General features: G+C 40.9%; 1 protein-coding gene across 4 annotated transcripts in view; it reads left to right on the top strand.

Moving 5' to 3' along the window:
* Positions 1–19,198, top strand: part of brsk2b (BR serine/threonine kinase 2b) — a 953,061-nt gene that overhangs the window by 761,495 nt on the left and 172,368 nt on the right. For all 4 annotated transcript variants that reach the window (XM_072592238.1, XM_072592239.1, XM_072592240.1 and 1 more), the window contains exon 5: positions 6,641–6,757. In XM_072592238.1, the coding sequence (XP_072448339.1) occupies positions 6,641–6,757 (117 nt within the window). The remainder of the gene's footprint in view (positions 1–6,640; positions 6,758–19,198) is intronic.

The raw sequence follows: 19,198 nt of genomic DNA, 5'->3' as shown, positions 1-19,198 counted from the left end.
AATCACTGAAATACAGTGATTTCAGGTTTCAAGAATAACAACTGTGAATACTAATAAATGATATGCACAAACTGAATGCCAAAAGCTTCATATCTCACAAGCATACATGTTATAAAGTGGGATAAAATATAAAATTTTATTTAATCATTCTAGCTGTGAATTCAATAATGTGTAATTAATCAATTTTAAAGGAAAAGAACTGAATTTGAATATATGAACATGCAAGTGGGAGAGGGATAGATCTTTTGGTCCATCAAGCCATTCGCTGAGATCATAAATGACCTGATTGTATCCTGAATGCCACTTTGTTGCCTATCCTTTGAGTGTTGAACTGAAATGGATTTATTATGGTGAGGAAAACATTTACTTTATTCTTTTTTGACAAATAAGTAGGCATTATTTATTATTGTAGCAATGCTCTTTGGGGTTAAATTACCCCTTTGTCTTGGAACTGTATTATAGCCTGATATGATGAGGACACAAACTGCAAAGTGATAGAGAAACGATAAATGAGTGGACAAAAAAAACTTTGCCACTGGAGTACAATATGAGCTTGCCCACGTTGGTAGGAAGAACAGAAAAATAGACTGTTATTTAAGTGGAGAGGGACCGCAATATAGTGGAAATTCAATGTTCTTGTACGTGATGCACAAAAGGCTAACATGCAGGTGCAGCATGTAATTAGGAAGGCAAATGAAATGGAGTATAACATGTTTTGTTCCAGTTGTTATGGGCATTTGTGAGACCTCATTTGGAGAACAGTGTATTGTTTATGTCTCCTTGAAGGGATATACTTGCATGGGAGGCCGTTCAGAGAAGGTTCTCTCTGCTGACGTCTGAAATGAAGGGATTTCTCCTATGAGGACAGGTGGTGCAGGTTAGGTCATTGGTGTTTAAAATTATGACAGGCGATCATATTCAAGCATATAGGATTCTGAGGAGGGCTCCTGATTTAGCTGCCACAGATTTATGGAATAGAGAATTCTAAAGTTTCACAAACCTCAATGAAAAAAACTTTTCATCCCAGTCCTGAGACTGAGTTTTTAATTTGCACTGTATCTTGGATTTAGAATCATTGTTGTGCAGTGATTGTACAGCATGGTTGCCTAATATACAATAAAGTAGTGGTTCCCAGGTCCTTTGTGTACATTATTTCATAATTGTAAAAGAAAATGATTTCATAATTATGAGGGAATGGATAGGATAAATAGACAAAGTCTTTTCCCTGGGGTCGGAGAGTCCAGAACTAGAGGGCGTAGGTTTAGGGTGAGAGGGGAAAGATATAAAAGAGACCTAAGGGGCAACTTTTTCATGCATAGGGTGGTACATGTATGGAATGAGCTGCCAGAGGAAGTGGTGGAGGCTGGTACATTTGCAACATTTAAGAGGTATTTGGATGGGTATATGAATAGGAAGGGTTTGGAGGGATATGGGCTGGATGCTGGCAGGTGGGACTAGATTGGGTTGGGATATCTGGTTGGCATGGACGTGTTGGACCGAAGGGTCTGTTTCCATGCTGTACATCTCTATGACTCTATCTGCCAAACAGGTAAATATTCAATATTTAACTACACTTTTTTTAAAGAATGCTGAAATTTTGCTGCTATTGATTCAATGATCTGTATGTTTAAATATGTAAAAATAGAACAACTGCATATAATTAATTATAGACTTACATGAGTTAAGATTTAATTAAAAACTGAAGATGAATGGTTCAGAGCCTGCATGTCTATTTGTTTCTGATCCACTTATATTGTTGTACTTGGTCTTACCAGTATTTGCTGGTCTGTGGCTCTGGCTGCATGGCTTTCTAACTATTTGTCTTTGTGATGTTAAATCATCTAATCTGATCTACTAAATAATTTACTTCTCTATTCTTCACTCAGTATGCTGCTTGTCTGTTCCAAAATATTATGGTGATGTACTAATAATTCAAAGGAATCGGGAGATATTCATCTGCATATCCAGTGATCAGTCATTCATAATAGTCGCAATCAGATTTTGAACTACAGCACATGTGATAGGTTATAATTTCATGTACTTATAGAAATCATTGCAGTTTGAGTATAACAATCAGACTTCTTCTTTGCACAGCTGGACACATTTGCAATGTGCTGGAATTAGTGTTTGAATGACCTTGACAATGCTTATAAAATGCAAACAAAGGAATGTTGGAGGTATACAGCATGTTTGTCATTATCTGCAGAGGGAAATGTCAGGTGATTATTTCCCATCTCTGATTGCCCTCAAGAAGATGGTGGTGAGCTACCCCTTTGAACCATTGTAGTCCACGGGCTGTAAATACACCCAAAGTGCTGTTCGGAGGGAAGTTCCAGGATTTTGATCTGGCATCAGTTAAAGGATGATGATATAGTTATGAGTTAGGATGGTGAATAACCTGGAAGAGAACATGCAGATTCCGATGCTGATATACACATGCTGCCTGTTTTCTTTTTTGGTGTTAGTGGAATTGGGTTTGGTGCTTTCAGAATAGGTTTTCTGAGTTGCTGTAGTGCATCTTGGAGATGGTTCACACTGCTGTCTTTGTGCACTGTGGGTGGATAGGCTGCTGCACAAGCTAGCTGCTTTGCCTTAGATGATGTTTTGCATTTTGATTGTTGTTGAGTCTGTGTTCAAATGGGCAACTGGGTACGATTTCATTGCAATCCTGTCTGATATCCTCTAGATGGCCAGCAGATCTTTCACAAGCCAGGAAATGAGTTACTCACTGCAAAATTCCCAGCCTCTGGACCTGCTTTTGGAATTGGAGTATTTATATGGATAGTCTAGTTACGTTTCACACTATTAGACTGAATGCTCCCATCAACCTCCAGATTGAATTTGTTTGCTAGTGTAGGGATCAGATTTGCCTTCCTGATGATCCATTAGGAAATTTTCTTGCTTTATTTTGCAATTTTATTTTCTCATTCTCTATATGTTATGAGGTAAGATCAGGTCTGGGGCTATTCTGTCTTCTGTTGCTAATTTGCCCAACTCAGAAGATGGAGAAGACCAAAATGAATATGACAATGGTGACATTGAGGAAAATAAATGTGTTAAGGACTATGGATGAGAATACAGCATTGATGAAGATGATGAGCCTGGGAAACCGTCATTGTAACAACCAACAATATCACAATACCACAAGATGATATTCATCCTCTAATAAGGGAGATCGGGCAGAGAAGAATGTGAATTGTCAGACAAAGTGAAATCAACTAGGAGAAAGTGAGGACTGCAGATGCTGGAGATCAGAGTCGAGAGTGTGGTGCTAGAAAATCACAACAGGTTGGGCAGCATCCGAGGAACGGGAGAATTGATGTTTCGGGCAAAAGCCCTTCGTCAGGAAAGTGGACAAAGTAGAATGGCTAAGTTTCTTTGTTCCAGCAAATGCCTATTGTGGATATTCATTTAGAAAACTGCTGTGATCTGAAATCTCTTTGGAGACGGTCTTCTGAAAACTTAAATCAGATTGTAAAAATAGTGCTAGTGTTGGTTTTAGAGGCTTTTTGTCAGAGAAGTACCGATCTTATAGCTGCTGCTGACCAAAATGTTTATCATCATTCGCTTTGGATGGTCTTTGGATAGCTATTAGCTTCAGCCATAGGAAACTGGATGAAAAAGCAAGGATCTAAGAATTTAACTGCTCTGATTCACATGACCTAGAAAAAGCTTCTTCAAAGACTATCATAAGTGATATTTTATTAATTGATGCACCTGCTATAAGGGAAAAGTTGCTCATTGTTGGAACAGTTGGTGTACAAGGCTTCCTAGTGCGACTATCAAGTGTGACTCTGAGATAATGCCAGCAGGTACTACAGCTGCTGCAGTGCCAACATCAAGTTATTCATGAAAAATCAAACGCTGCCACTGGAGCTATCTTTTGAACTGGATTCAGAGGTATCTGTTTCCAGGCCGCCCTACTTCTTATGTGGCAAACACTAACAATCTTCATTTAGTTTTGAGACAGGAGGTGTTCAGAAAGCATGTGGACTCTGCAGAGATGGAATAACTATTTTTGTCAACAGTAGTAATTTCTGTTCAGCTAAGTATGCATTTTAAAGAGCTGGAATAATTTCTATGTCATGTTTCTTGCCTTAGTGATGTCACCTTCTGCTTTTTGGACAGTTTTACATTGTAAAATAGATGGCTTGTATTTGTTGATAATTAGTTCTTTGAAGTTGACCACATGTAAAAGGAATAATTGACCATTGAGTATAATACTACCCATGTGGGTTGTGTTAAATTTACTTGTGATGGAATTTACTGAAAGTAGTTTTAAGTGGACTGGAAGATAGATTGATATGCTGATCTTTATTTCTCCTTTTTTTTTCTTCATCAGTAGCCAATTTTCTTTTCTAATGTACTGAATCTAAACAATACCTGCCTGAATAGATGGCAAGCTATGCACAAACTAAGTTACTGCCTAAATGAAAACCATTAGGTGTTATATTTTAAATGAAACACGCTCATTTCAATTTAAAAAAAATATGTTTGCTCCATCTTGAAAGTCATTCTGTATTTTGCCAGCGTTACACCCATTTAGCTGCCTGTTTCCTATTGTAGGGATACCTTGATTTACAGTTATACCAAGTTGAATTTTGGGAGTGCCAATAGATGTCCACATTTGCAAGCCTAATAACTAGCTCTTTGGGGTGACATACAGGACTGGTGAAAATAGTAAATGGATACAAACTTTAAGTTTATTTGGAATTCCAAAATGTTTCTCTCTTCTCATTATTTTTCTCCATCCTCCTTTTTCAAAGGTATTAATTCCTTTCCCGCAGAATGTGACAGTATTTGCTTTGTATCATTTGACAATGGGAAGGAACTAAACCTGCTTTTCTTTTCATCTGATTCTGTCACGTCATATTATTAATGCTTTAATGTTAGTTCGGTTTTTTTTAGTGTCAATGCTGAAGTTACTTTGTAATGTGACCAATTAAGTTCTGTCAACAATAACAATAATTTAGTGCACTGTATAGTATAACTGTGGTGTGATGCAATAAAATGTTGATGCACATGTAGACTGCATTACTCTGAGTTGGAAGCTAGAAATGCATTTATGTAACAACCAGAGAATGGTAAAATGGGTAAGGGTTAGAGAGCACTTAAGCAAGAGTGACCACAAAATGGTGAAGTCTGGAGTTGGGCTAATAATGGAAAAGAGAATGAATACATAACTTTAGAACTGCAGCGTGAGGCAAAGTCAAGTGAGATGATGAAGACATTGACACAGAATAAAGCGTAGACATATACTACTGAAAGAAAAAGCGTTGCTGAGGAAATGAAAAGTAAAAAAATTTCTTTCCTACAGCGAAAAGTTATTGTGAGAATCCAAGCTGTCTATAAAAACAAATGTGGCTTGAGAAAATAAATGGGCAGGACAACCAAAACAGGAAATGTCATTTGATGGAAGAACAATATATTTCTAACTAGATAGTGAGAAATGAAACATTGGATCTATTGAAATTTAGCCAAAGGATAATAAATATAGAAAGTATTTTTTTCTATGTTCATGGACAAAATTAAGGACAGCCTGTACAAAGGAGAAGAAAATTGTTAGGGAATTGGGTACTGAATCTAATTTTAGAGATATAAAGGTGGAAAAGAGAAGGAATGGAATTCACAAATTCTGAAACTAAAATAAAACTGAAAATAAAGGAGCTTAAATTTGAAGGCAGCTGTGAAATGATTGGCATTCTGGATTCACTTGCCAGGTGCAAGGGGTTTGATGCCATTCTAAATTTGGCCATTGGTCTCATTGGAATAGCTGGAGAGCTGGAAGGATACCTTGGGCAGCTGCTGATTGGTTCAGGTACTTTGGATATCTGAAGTAGCTCATGGCTATGTTTAAGGCTATAAAAGTAAATACGTGGGCTATCAGCAACCCAGAGTATTAATGTGCAGCCAGGAAGAGTATTTCTGCTCCCCTTGGCTCCACATTGAGAGAAGTTGGAAAAATAACCTCCCTGTCAGTTACTTTGACTCTAATTAGACCACTGTAGATGAAGTACTAGTCAATGCTTGTGCAACCCAAACTTTGATTAGTCTTCTTGAACTTTCCAGAAGTGAAGGCAGGACCTTCATTTCTATATTAAAGCAAGCCCTGCACTTATATCAGTTGAGGGTCATCGTCACTGAAACAAAAAGGTCATGGCAAATTTAGTGGTAGGCCATATGCACATGGTTTGGACCTTTTGCTATACTTGTCATTGTTGTGTTTACACCAATAAAATAAATACAACTATTTTGAATTTATGTCTCACTAAATGGACAACAGAGATTGAAAGGGAAAGAATGTGTTTTAAATGGAGCCCTTCATGTAAATGTTGCATTTTAACGCAAGCTGTGACTCATGAAGTTGACCAATAAACTGTTCCAGGTGCTGCCTGACCTGTTGCGTATTTCCATCATTAGTTTCCTCCTGTTATTTTGAAGAATTTCTCTCCAGGAGCTTTTCTGAGTAAATGCAAAAGCAATTGTCAGTTCAGCTGACTAAACTCATCAGACAGTGATTGAAAATACAATGAACAGGAATAGACTGGAAGGCAAAAAAAGTTTATCTTGATTTTTTTTCCACTTAAATAGAGTTGTGAAGGTAACCTCTAGTAATTCTTACCCTGTCTTTTTCCTACAGCCACAGGGACTTGAAGCCAGAAAATTTATTGTTGGATGAAAAGAATAACATCAGAATAGCAGACTTTGGAATGGCTTCACTGCAGGTTGGCGACAGCTTGTTAGAAACCAGTTGCGGGTATGTTCCCATTTTGCTGTTGTAAGAAAAGAAGCAAAATATGTTTTAATAATTGCGTGCTTCAGAAGTTTAATTTGTTCATGTCAGATACATTATATATTTTAATGCAAATAGCAAGCAGAAATGTGGAAACAAAATCTTTGAAAACTAATTTATTATTTGCCTGTGTTATAATTCAGAGCAGAATGTATTATGATTTACTGAGATAGTGTCAAACCTCAAAAGGTTTGTTTTCATGAACTCACATTAATCTTGATTTAGATTTTGAAACTGTTCATTTTTTTGGCAGCTTTTAACTATTACAAACAGCATCCGCTGTAGCTTTTAATTCAAATAGCAATGTTGGTAATAATTCATGTACACAGTGTCAGACAAGTAACTCTTTACAGTATTGACAACCAACAAATGGCAACTCGGCAAAATAAATGAAGCTATTATCATCCGATGACAACAAGGTGTGAAATAATTTTTCAGTGCAGAATGCATCTTAATCCATCTCAATGAATAACCAGGGAGACTCCAGTTCGAAATTTCCTGAAGCTGTGAAGTCACCAAATGAAAGATGTAAGAAGTGTCTTATTTTAATTCCCCTTCAACATCAGTAACCTTGCAAGTTGCAGTATGTAAAAAGAAAAGTGACAAAGTAAATCACACGGTTAATTTGCTTGCCTTGCTTGTTTGGCTGCTACACTCCACTTGGGTGTAGTGACACCTGAATGCATGGACGATGCTCATCAAAAAGCAGTTCCTTTCCAAAAGATATTTCCAGAATGGCACCAGATGTGATTACCAGCAGGCACACTTGGTTTTTAGACTTGCTGTCACAAATGGGAATTCCTGCTGCCAGCATCGTGGGTTTATATAGCTTTTTGTCAAAAATCGGGTGGAAGAATAATATTTTTAGTCATTATTGATTGTGAAATGCAGAATATTTTCTTTCTTGCTTGCTTGATGTTCCTTTATAGAAGCAATTTTCTTCCCATCTTTCTCAAATTTGCTGATGGATATGTTTGGTGCGGTTATTTATGAGAACCCCAGTGATGGTTCTCCATATGTATACCTACATTGCAAGCAACACCAGGCCATTCAGTCATGATGGGCAGTACATTAGAATACAATACAATTCTGGACCTCACCCAATTCGCTCATGTACAGTGGTCACTAATGATAGGGCTACATCAGATATTTCCTATCCTAATCCAAGGTCACTGATTCATTGCATTGCACTATCATTGCTGTACTAAAACTGAGTGTAGAAGGAGAATGGAGATGATAATGAGATGGTGATATATATCATTAATGAACAGTGCCATCAGCAGTCTTGTCCAAGCAAATGTAGAGAACTGACTAGAGAACAGACCATCCTACTCTGGTTATGGTGTAATGAGAAAGGAATAATTGGCAATCTGGCTGTGCAACTCCCCTTGGGGAAGAGTGACCATAAAGTCAACTGGGCAGATAGATGAGCAGGAATGACAGTAAGCAAGCAGTGGCAGACTGCTTCCATTTAAGGAAGTAATTCATGACTATCAGAAAAAATATATTGCAGTAATGAAGAAAGATTCTAAGAGAGAGATAAAACAACTATGGCTAAACAAGGAAGTTGAGAGTATTAAGCTGAAAGAAAAACATAGAAGGAGGCAGAAGTCAGTGATAGCCTCGAAGACTGGGATAAATTCAAAATCCAGCAAATGAGGAGTAAAAAGGTCATAGAGAAAATAAAGTATGAGGGCAAACCAGTGAGGAGTATAAAAACTGACAATAAGAGCTTCTTTAAATATATAAAAAGAACGAGAAAGGTCAAAATAGACATAGGCCCCTTAGAAAATGAATCTAGGGAAACAGTTTTGCAGAACTAGAAAATGGCAGTTTAGTTCCAGATATTTTGCATCAGTCTTTATGGTGGAAGATACCTCAACAAGTCATTAATTCCTCCGCTTTATTCTTCAGTCTTAAGTATTATCACTAGAGAAGTAGTGTTAGACAGGTTAATGGGACCTAAAGGCAAATAGGCCCACTGGCATTAATGGTTTTTATCCTAGGATCCTAAAGAGGAAGCTACACAGATAATGGATGCCTTGGTTGTAGCTTTCCAAAAATCACTTGTTTCTGGAGAAGTAACCGAGAATTGGAAACCTGCTAATGTGACATCCCTGTTCAAAAAAGGAGGGAGGCAAAATGCGGATAACTGTAGGCCAATTAACCTAACGTCTATTGTTGGAAAAGCATTGGAATCAATTATTAAGGAAATTCTAGCAGAACATTTGGAAAATCATAATCTAATCAAGCAGAATCAGCATGGTTTCACAAAAAGGGAAATCGTGATTAATTTATTAAAATTTTTCAAGCAAGTCTCAACCCAAGTGGATAGTGGACTTCCAGAAGGCATTCAGTAAGGTTTCTCACAAAAGGCTAAGTCATAAATTAAGAACCCATGGTTTTCGAGGTAGTATATTGGCATGGATAAAGAAGTGATTCATGGACGAGTGGTGATCAGGGTTCGTTTTTCAGATTCGTGACCCATAACCAATGGGGTCCCACAAAGATCAGTGCTGGAACTGTAATTATTCACAATGTTTATATCAGTGACTTGGGAAAAATAAGTATATGTACTGTAGCCAAATTTGCAGAAAACACTAAAATATGCAGAAAGGTATGCTGTGTAGGGTTACAAATGGTTTACAGAGCGATATTGATAGGTTGGACAAAATGTTGGCAATTGGAGTACAATGCGGAAAGATATCAAGTTCACTTTGGAAGGGAGGACAAAAGAACAGAATATTATATAATTAGGGGAAAAACTGCAGAAAGCTGTAACATAGAGGGACCTGGACATACATGTACATGTAACACAGAAAGCTGGCCCACAAGTGTAGCAGGTAATCAGGAAGGCTAATGGAATGAAGGCCCTTATTTCAAAGGAGTGGAGTAGAGAGTAGGGAAGTCTTACTGCAACTGTACAAGATGCTGGTGAGACCACATCTAGAGTATCATGAGCAGCTTTGGTTTCCTTATTTAAGGAAATATATAACTTCATTGGAGGCAGTTCAGGGAAGGTTTGCTTGGATGATCCCCATATGGAGGGATTGTCAAAGGCTAACCAAGTTGGGACCCTACACACTGGTGTTTAGAAGAGTAAGAGGTGTTTTCATTGAAATATATGATTCTTAAGGGGCTTAGCAGGGAAAATGCTATTTTCCTACATGGGAGAGTCTAGCATCAGAGAGCATAGAATCAGAATAAAGTACAATATTTTAAGGCTGAGATGAGGAGGAATTTCTTCGTTGCAGGTTGAGAGTCTTTGGAATGCCTGCAGTAGAGAGCTGTGAGGATAGTGTCTTTGAGTATAATTAAGGCTGAGGGAAATTCTTGATCAGTAGGGGAATTGAGAATTACTGGGAAAGGGCGGGAAAGTGAATGTCAGGAATGTCAGAGCAGCCATGATTTTATTGACTAGTGGAGCAGGCTCAAGGGGCTGAATGATCTACTCCTATTTCTTATTGTCTTATGATATAAAGGTAAAGTCACCCATAGTCTTACCAAACCATAGGGCTATTCTCTCATTAGTGACAGATGACTGGTGGAGTTCAACCTAAGGTGCACCACACCTCAAGTGAAGGGTGAGGTTGAGATGGAGAGTCATAGAGTCATAGAGATGTACTGCATGGAAACAGACCCTTCAGTCCAACCCGTCCATGCTGACCAGATATCCTAACCTAATCTAGTCCCATTTGCCAGCACTTGGTCCATATCCCTCTAAACACACATCCAGATGCCTTTTAAATGTTGTAATTGTACCAGCCTGCACCACTTCCTCCGGCAGCTCATTCCAGGCTTGCACCACGGTCCGTGAAAAAGTGGTAATCTCAGCCATGCAGAAATTGAACACTCTGTCAATGCCACTCTGCATCACAAACCAGCCATCCAGCCAACAGAGCTAACTGACCTGATGATTGGGAGTACTTCAAGTTTGAGCAAAGGAGGATAAAGGGATTGATTAAAAGCGGAAAAATGATTGAGGGAAAACTTGCAAGGAACATGACAAACTGATTCTTTTCAAGATTATCTACAGTTCCTATAGATTGGACTGTAGCTAATTTAACCCCACAATTTAAAACAGGAGGTAAAGAGAAAAAGGAGAATTATTGACTGAACCTGACACCAATAAAAGATTTAATAGTGGAGCACTTGGAAAATAGTGATTAGGCAAAGCACAGACTTAAGAAAGAGAAATCATGTTTAACAAACCTACTTAGATTTTATGAGGTTGTAGCTAGTAGAGTTAACAAAGGGGATCCAATGATGTGTGGACTTGGACTTTCAGAAGGCTTTCGATATGGTCCCACATAAGAGGTTAGTGTGTAAAAGTAAAGCACCTGGGATTGACAGGAGTGTACTGACAGGACAGAGGGCTGATAGAAAACAAAGAATAGGAATGAACATGTCTCTTTCTGATTGGCAGGCAGTAACTAGTGGGGTACCACAGGGATCAGTGCTCAGATTCCTGTTATTCATGATATATATTAATGATTAATGTGACGGAACTAAATGTAGTATCTCCAGTTTTGCAAATGACATGATGTTGAGTTGGAGGGTGAGCTGTGAGGGGGATGTGGAAATGTGCGAGTAGGCGAATACATGGCAGATGAAGTATAATGTAGATAAATGGGTGGTTATCCACTTCAGTAGCAAAATATAGGAAGGCTGATTATTAGCTGAATGCCGACAGATTGAGAAAGAGAGAGATGCAACGAGACATGGAAATCCTTGTGCAGTGGTCCCTGAAGGTAAGCATGCAGATGCAGCAGGCAGGGAAGAAAGCAAATGGTATGCTAGCCTTCATAGCAGGAGGATTTGAGTACAAGAGCAGAAATGTCTTGCTGCAATACAGGACCTTGGACAAGTATGAAGTCAGATTTCTCCAGTTTCCTCATTTCCCCTCCCCCCACCTTGTCTCAGTCTCAGTCCCAACCCTCGAACTCAGCACCACCTTCCTAACCTGCAATCTTCTTCCTGACCACTCCGGCCTATCACCCTCACCTTAACTTCCTTCCACCTATCGCATTTCCAACACCCCTCCCCCAAGTCCCTCCTCCCTACCTTTTATCTTCGCCTGCTGGGCACATTTTCCTCATTCCTGAAGAAGGGCTCATGCCCGAAATGTCGATTCTCCTGCTCCTTGGATGCTGCCAGACCTGCTGCGCTTTTCCAGCAACACATTTTCAGCTCTGATCTCCAGCATCTGCAGTCCTCCCTTTCTCCTCGAAGATTTTAACCTCCTGCACATCCTTTTGCAAGGATGTCTTCCTTGAAGAAGACCTGTAGTATTGTGTGCAGTTTTGGTTGTCTTATCTGAGAAAGGATGTTCTGGAATGCAACAAAGATTTACCAGCTATATTCCTGGATTGGCAGGACTATCTATGAATAGAGACTGGATTGATTAGGACTTTATTCACTGGAGTTTAGAAAAATGAAGAAGGATCTCATGGAAACCTATAAAGTTTTAACAAGACTAGACAGAGTAAACAGATGCTCCTGATGACTGAAGAGCTCAGAACCAGAAGTCACATTTTATTGATACATGGTAAGTCAGTTAGGACTGAGATGGGGAGAAAGTACTTCACCCAGAGAATGTTGAGCTGGTGGAATTCTCTGCCACAGAAAGTGGTTGAAGCCAAAATATTGAATGTTTTCATGAGAAAGTTAGATATAGTTCTGGAACTAAAGGGATCAAAGAGAATGGAGAGAAAGTAGAATCCCCAGATTTAAAGTTAAGGCAGCGAGAGCTGTCTGTTTCATGCTGCTATGATGAGTAGCAACATGAGTGGCAATCACTACTAATAGAGTCACAGAGGTGTACAGCACAGAAACAGACCCTTCCATCCAACTCGTCCCTGCTGATCAGATTTCCTAAATTAATCTAGTCCCATTTGTCAGCATTTGCCCATATCCTTCTAAACCCTTCCTATTCATGAATCCATCCAGATGCCTTTTAAATGTTGTAATTATACTAGCCTCCGCCACTTACTCCGGCAGGTCATTCCATACATGCACCACCCTCTGTGTGAAAATGTTGCCCCTTAGGTCCTTTTTAAATCTTTCCCCTCTCACCTTAAATCAAGCCCTCTAGTTTTGGACGCTTCTACTTCTGGGAAAAAAGATATTGGCTATTCACCTTATCCATGCCCCTCATGATTTTATAAACGTCTAAAAGGTCATCCCTCAACCTCCGACACTCTGGGAAAACAGCCGCAGCCCATTCTGCCTTCTCCTACAGCTCAAACCCTCCAACCCTGGCAACATCCTTGTAAATCTTTTCTGAACCCTTTCAAGTTTCACAACATCCTTCCGATAGGAGGGAGACCAGATTTGAATGCAGTGTTCCAAAAGTAGTCTAACCAAAGTCCTATACAGCCACACATAACACCCCAACTCCTGTACTCAATGCATTGACCAATAAAGCCAAGCAAACCAAACACCACCTTCACAACCCTGTCTACCTGCAACTCCACTTTCAAGGAAGTATGAACCTGCACTCCAAGTTCTCTTTGTTTGGCAATAGTCCTCAGGACCTTATCATTAAGTGTATAAACCTGCTCGAATTTGCCTTTCCAAGATGTACAACTCACATTTATCTAAATTAAACTCCATCTGCCAATCTTCGGTTCAGTGGCTCATCTGATCAAGATCCTATTTTAATCTTTGATAACCTTCTTCCCAATACCTTACACCACCGATTTTGGTGTCAATTGCAAACCTACTAACCATACCTCCTACACTCTTATCGAAATCATTTATAAGAATCATTTTGGGCAGAATGGTGGCACAGTGGTTAGCACTGCTGCCTCACAGCGCCAGAGACCCGGGTTCAATTCCCGCCTCAGGCAACTGTCTGTGTGGTTTGCACATTCTCCCCGTGTCTGTGTGGGTTTCCTCCTGGTGCTCCGGTTTCCTCCCACAGTCCAAAAATGTGCAGGTTAGGTGAATTGACCATGTTAAATTGCCCATAGTGTTAGGTGAAGGGGTAAATGTAGGGGAATGGGACTGGGTGGGTTGCTCTTTGGAGGGTCAGTGTGGACTCGTTGGGCCGAAGGGGCTGTTTCCACACTGTAAGTAATCTAATCTAATCATCAAAAATGAGAAAAAACAGTGCACCCTGCACCCATCCTTGCAGCTCTCTGCTGGTCATGGGCCTCCAGTCAGTAAAGCAACCTTCTCCCACCACCCCATGTCGGGCTACATTCAAACCAATTTTGCATCCAAATAGCTCGCTGTCCCTATATTCCATGTGATCTAGCCTTGCTAACCAGTCTGGGTAAAGCGAGGACTGCAGATGCTGGAGATCAGAGTCGAGAGTGTGGTGCTGGAAAAGCACAGCAAGTCAGGCAGCATCCAAGGAGCAGGAGAATCAACATTTCGAGCATAAGTCCTTCATCAGGAATGAGGCTTGTGGGTTGGGGCTGAGAGATAAATGGGAGGGGGATGGGGTTGGGGGGAGGTAACTAGGAAAATGATAGGTGGAGGAAGCTGAGGGAGAAGGTGATAGGTCAGAGGGAGAGAGTGATGGACGGGTCCGGAGGGTGGTGCCAAGCTGGAGACTTGGGATTGGGATAATGTGGGGGGAGGGGAAATCAGGAAGCTGGTGAAATCCACATTTATCCTTGTAATTGCAATGTCCCAAGGCGGAATAGAAGGCGTTCCTCCTCCAGGTGTTGGGTGGAACAGTTTGGCAGTGGAGGAGTCTCAGGACCTGCATATGCTTGACAGAGTGGGAGGGGGAGTTGAAGTGTTCTGCCACAGGACGGTGAGTTTGGTGGGTGCAGGTGTCACAAAGATGTTCTCTGAAACGATCTGCAAGAAAGCGTCCTATCTCCCCGATGTAGAGGAAACCACACTGGGTGCAACAGATGCAATAGATGACATTGGTAGAGGTGCAGGTGAATTTCTCACCGATGTGGAAGGATCCCTTTTGGCCTTGGATAGAGGTGAGGGTAGTGGTGTGGGCGCAGGGTTTGCACTTCCTGTGGTGGCAGGGAAAGGTGCCAGGAGTGGGGTGTGGGCTGGTGGGGGGTGTGGACCTGACGAGGGAGTCGTGGAGGGAATGGTCTTTTCGGAACGCTGATAGGGGTGGGGAGGGAAATATGTCTCTGGTGGTCGGGTCCTTTTGGAGGTGGCAGAAGTGGCAGAGGATGATGCGTTCTATACGGAGGTTAGTGGGGTGGAAGGTGAGGACCAGGGGCGTTCTGTCCTTGTCGCATTGGGAGAGGTGGGATGGAGCGTGAAGTGGAGGAGATGTGCTGGAGGGCATTGTCAACCACGTGGGAATGGAAGTTGCGATCGTGGAAGAAGGAGGCCATGGTGGGACTTTCTGAGGTAGAATTGGTCATCCTGGGAACAGAGGTGATGGAGGCAGAGGAATTGGGAATAAGGGATGGCATTTTTACAGGAGGTAGGGTGGGAGGAGGTGTAGTCTAGGTAGCTGTGGGAGCTGGTGGTTAGTCGGTCACCAGAGACAGTGATGGAGAGGTCCAGGAAGGGGAGGGAGGTTGCTGAGATGGTCCAGGTGAATTTGAGGTCGGGGCGGAAGGTGTTGATAGAGTTGATAAACTGTTCAACCTCCTCATGGGAGCACGCAGCTTCACCAAGACTAACCTTGGTAACCAGTCTACCAGGCAGAAACTCATCACATGCCTTGCTGAAGTGTACACAGACAACGTCCACTTCTCTGCCTTCATTAATCTTCTTTGTCACTTCTTCAAAAAAAAACTCAGTTAAGTTAGTGAGACACAATTTCCCATTCACAAAGCCATGTTGACTAGCCCTGATCAGTCCTTGCCTTTCCAAATACATATAAATCCTGTCCCTCAGAATCCCCTACAACATCTTACCCATCACACACATCGGGCTCACTGCTCGATAGTTTCCTGGCTTTTCTTTACCACATTTCTTAAGTAATAGCATGACGTTAGCCAATCTGCAGTCTTTCAGCACCTCACCTGTGTCTACTGATGGTACAAATATATCTCTGCAGAGGTGACTTCGCGAACTTCCCACAAAATTGTGGAGTACACCTGATCAGGTCTCAGAACTTAGCCATCTTTGTGTTTCAAGATCTCTAAAAAACCTCCTCTGTAATGTGGACCCTTTTCAAGACATCACTATTTATCACTCCAAGCTTCACTCTCTAGCTTCCATATCTATAAAGTAAAAAAAAACCGACGCAAAATACTTGTTTAGTATCTCGCCCATCACCTGTAGTTCCATACATAGACAAGTCTTGTTGATCTTTAGTGGACCCTATTCTCCCCCAGTTGCTCTTTTGTCCTTAATGTATTTGTAGAATCTGTTTGGGTTCTCCATAACTCTTTTTGCCATAGCTTTCTCATGTCCCCTTTTTGCCATCCTGATTTCACCCTTGAGTTCACTCCCATTGCCATTATACACCTGTAAGGAGTTGTCATCTAGTCAAAAAGATATTCTGCCCATCTCACAAATGAATAATGTGGTCTATGAATTTCAGCTCTGGTGTGATGCCAAATATGACTCAAGGCTGGCAAATCACATCATATGACATATCCCTTTAGCTGTTCAAAACAAGTGAGATATTGACTGTACCCAACCTAACGGCACCTTTTAAAAACTCAAGACAGTGTCAAACTTTAGATATGATTCCACAATTGGACAACATTTACTATGTAATCCTGGATGTACAAAGTATTACGCTAACAACAGATTCAGACTTTAAGTTGGACAGGCAGTATGGTACATTTTCATGTCCTGAAAGCTACACATTAATACACTGGGCCATGCTGTTTGTAGACAGAAAGGACATGAACACACCCAGCATCTGTTTCATTACAGCAAAAGAGGTGACAGCCATCTGCTGGTTCACTTCTCAGGGCAATGACTCATCAACCAGAGTCAACCTGCCTTGTTAAAATTTAAACCAAAATTGACAGTTAACTGTCAGTTATGTGTGACTGGTGCAATCTCCATCACAATGCCTCTATTGATCAGAGTCCATTTGCCAACCAAACACCACTTTCCCCTCAGACAGTGTGAATATTGCTTTATCATCTTATTGCAAATTGTAATGATGAGGCAAATGAAAAGCCTCAAAATGAATTTACTTTTTCAGTGTTCCTATAATTATAAAATTATTCACAAAGGGAGAATTCTTTTGATTTTTTTTCCCCTCATACTAATAAAATGAGCACATTTTCTGAAAACCAGGATGTACAGTATTTCAGTTTTGATCTTGTACAACAAAATAATTTGATAATGATACTGTGATATTAATAAAGCTTTCTTACAACTTACTTCACACATCTCTCACTGTTGTTTGCGCAATGTGAGTAAATTGAGATTCTATCCCGTGAGTGTTTTGAAAATAATTTTAAAAATAAGTTGTGGTGTAAATCTGGAATATATCCATAAAGGTTTTTACACAGAAGAACTACATGCAGAAATGATCATTTGTGGAGGGTTCAGCAGTGCTTCTGATTTAATTGAAACTGGTTGAAACTTCTACTTTCCTTTAACTTGAACACTGGATCATTAATTGCAGAATTGCAAGCACAGCTCTTGTTTCTTTCAAAAAAAAAGAAATTATTTCTGCCCTGACAACTGGTCTTCCAGTCTGCGGAAAATGTCATGAAGATGAAAATACAGCCAAGTGCCCAAAGACACACACATCATCAAATGGACAGTTACTAAGATGCTGCTGACTGGTGCGGAAAAAAAAGTTCACTTTAATGCAGCCAAGAAAACGTTATTGGTGCAGGAATGAGGTTGCTGCCCTCTAATGGAGGGTTGAGTTCTTAGGTCTGTGATAGGGCTGGATTTGAATTCATAGAATCATAAAAGCCCTATAGTGTGGAAGCAGGCCATTCGGCTCATTGAGTCCACGCTGACTATCTGAAGAGCAACCCTCCTGGATCCACCCCATTCCTGTAATTCTACATTTCCCAGGGCTATTCACTTCGCCTGCACATCCCTGGACACTATGGGCAATTTAGCATGACCAATCCACGTAACCTGCACAACTTCGGACTGTGGGAGGAAACTGGAGCACCTGGAGGAAACCCACGCAGGCACAGGGAGAATGCACAAACTGCACACAGTCGCCTGAGCTTGGAATTGAACTAAGTCCCAGCGGCTTGAGGCAGCAGTGCTAACCACTGAATCACCTTGCCAACCCACAGGGTGGTTGGTTACCACAGCTCTAGATACTCTGTTGGTGAGTATGGTATGAAGTTGTCAACTTGACTAGTTGCATATTTTGTCTTTGTTTTAAATTGGCTTGTATTACTTTAGGTTGGCTTGATATAAGTTGAAGGCCCAGATCCTGATGTCTTTATACATCTTTCCTTGCTTTCAGAGACAATGAGTAGAATTTTGTAGGGGTCTGAGTGATGTGGGCCATGATGAGATATGTAGCAGAAATGGGCAGCAATTATGGCAAGACACGTCTTTGCATCAGAAGCTACTTGTCCCATTTTTATGCGTTTCATCAGCAGGATAGTGAGATTCTTCTTAGCCAGTGGCAAGTTACAAATTGACAGTTATTATTCCTTTTTGAACATCGTGTTAAAGTCAAACTTGCCTGATTAATATTTAGCTTTCTACCTTACCGAACTCATCAAACAAGCTATACATCAGGATCCTCTGCAAGTTATGGTAAGGAGCTGAATGATGGGTGGCTTTACCATCAGTCTTCACTCTTTCTGCCCTATTTAAGCTGCTTTCCTCCTGGAATGAGAGAGACAGGTATTGCTAGTGATGAAAGTGGGTGGTACAGCTCATACTGTTGGTGCAACTGGGAAGGTGTCCTCAGCTCATGAGGTGGCCATGCAGAGGGCATTCAGGGTTAGTGCTGTCAGAACTCAAGCTGGGTGACAGTGATGGGGAAGATACTGCAAACAACAGTGGGAGTGGTAGAGCATGGGAGATGAGTACAGTTTCAGAGAGAGTGAGATATCAGAGAGACGATGATGGCACGTACAACTGAGAATGGAGAAGGACCGTCTTGCTGCATTGCTGTGTATTCCTCCAGATGGCTGAGACCGCTTTCATCTGACAAGCAATGATTTGATATCCTGACCTTCGCTGCTGGTCCTGGGAAGGAGAAAGGCCCACACCAGCAGCATCTCATCCAGCAGGATTTTCAGGACCCTACTGGCAAACAAGGCCACTGAATTCCCCCTGTCTGTAGTGCCTGGGGGAACAACGTCGGGAACCATACAGTGCAGCTCCACACTGATGGTGCTATCAAATGAGGGTGCGACACAAGGAATGCCAGTAATTCTACAATATCCATTGAGTGGCAGGTTTTCCAAGAACAGCTGCATAGTAAGATGGGGCAGAAATCAGTGTTAGAGATGCTCTCAGACATTGTAGGCAATTGTTGAGGTGGATTTGGTAAAATATATCAAGAAAATG

This window comes from Chiloscyllium punctatum, chromosome 22 (assembly GCF_047496795.1).
Source record: "Chiloscyllium punctatum isolate Juve2018m chromosome 22, sChiPun1.3, whole genome shotgun sequence".
Classification (NCBI taxonomy): Eukaryota; Metazoa; Chordata; class Chondrichthyes; order Orectolobiformes; family Hemiscylliidae; genus Chiloscyllium; species Chiloscyllium punctatum.
The sequence above is the reverse complement of the archived record's forward strand: the minus strand, read 5'-3'. Positions and strand labels throughout refer to the sequence as shown.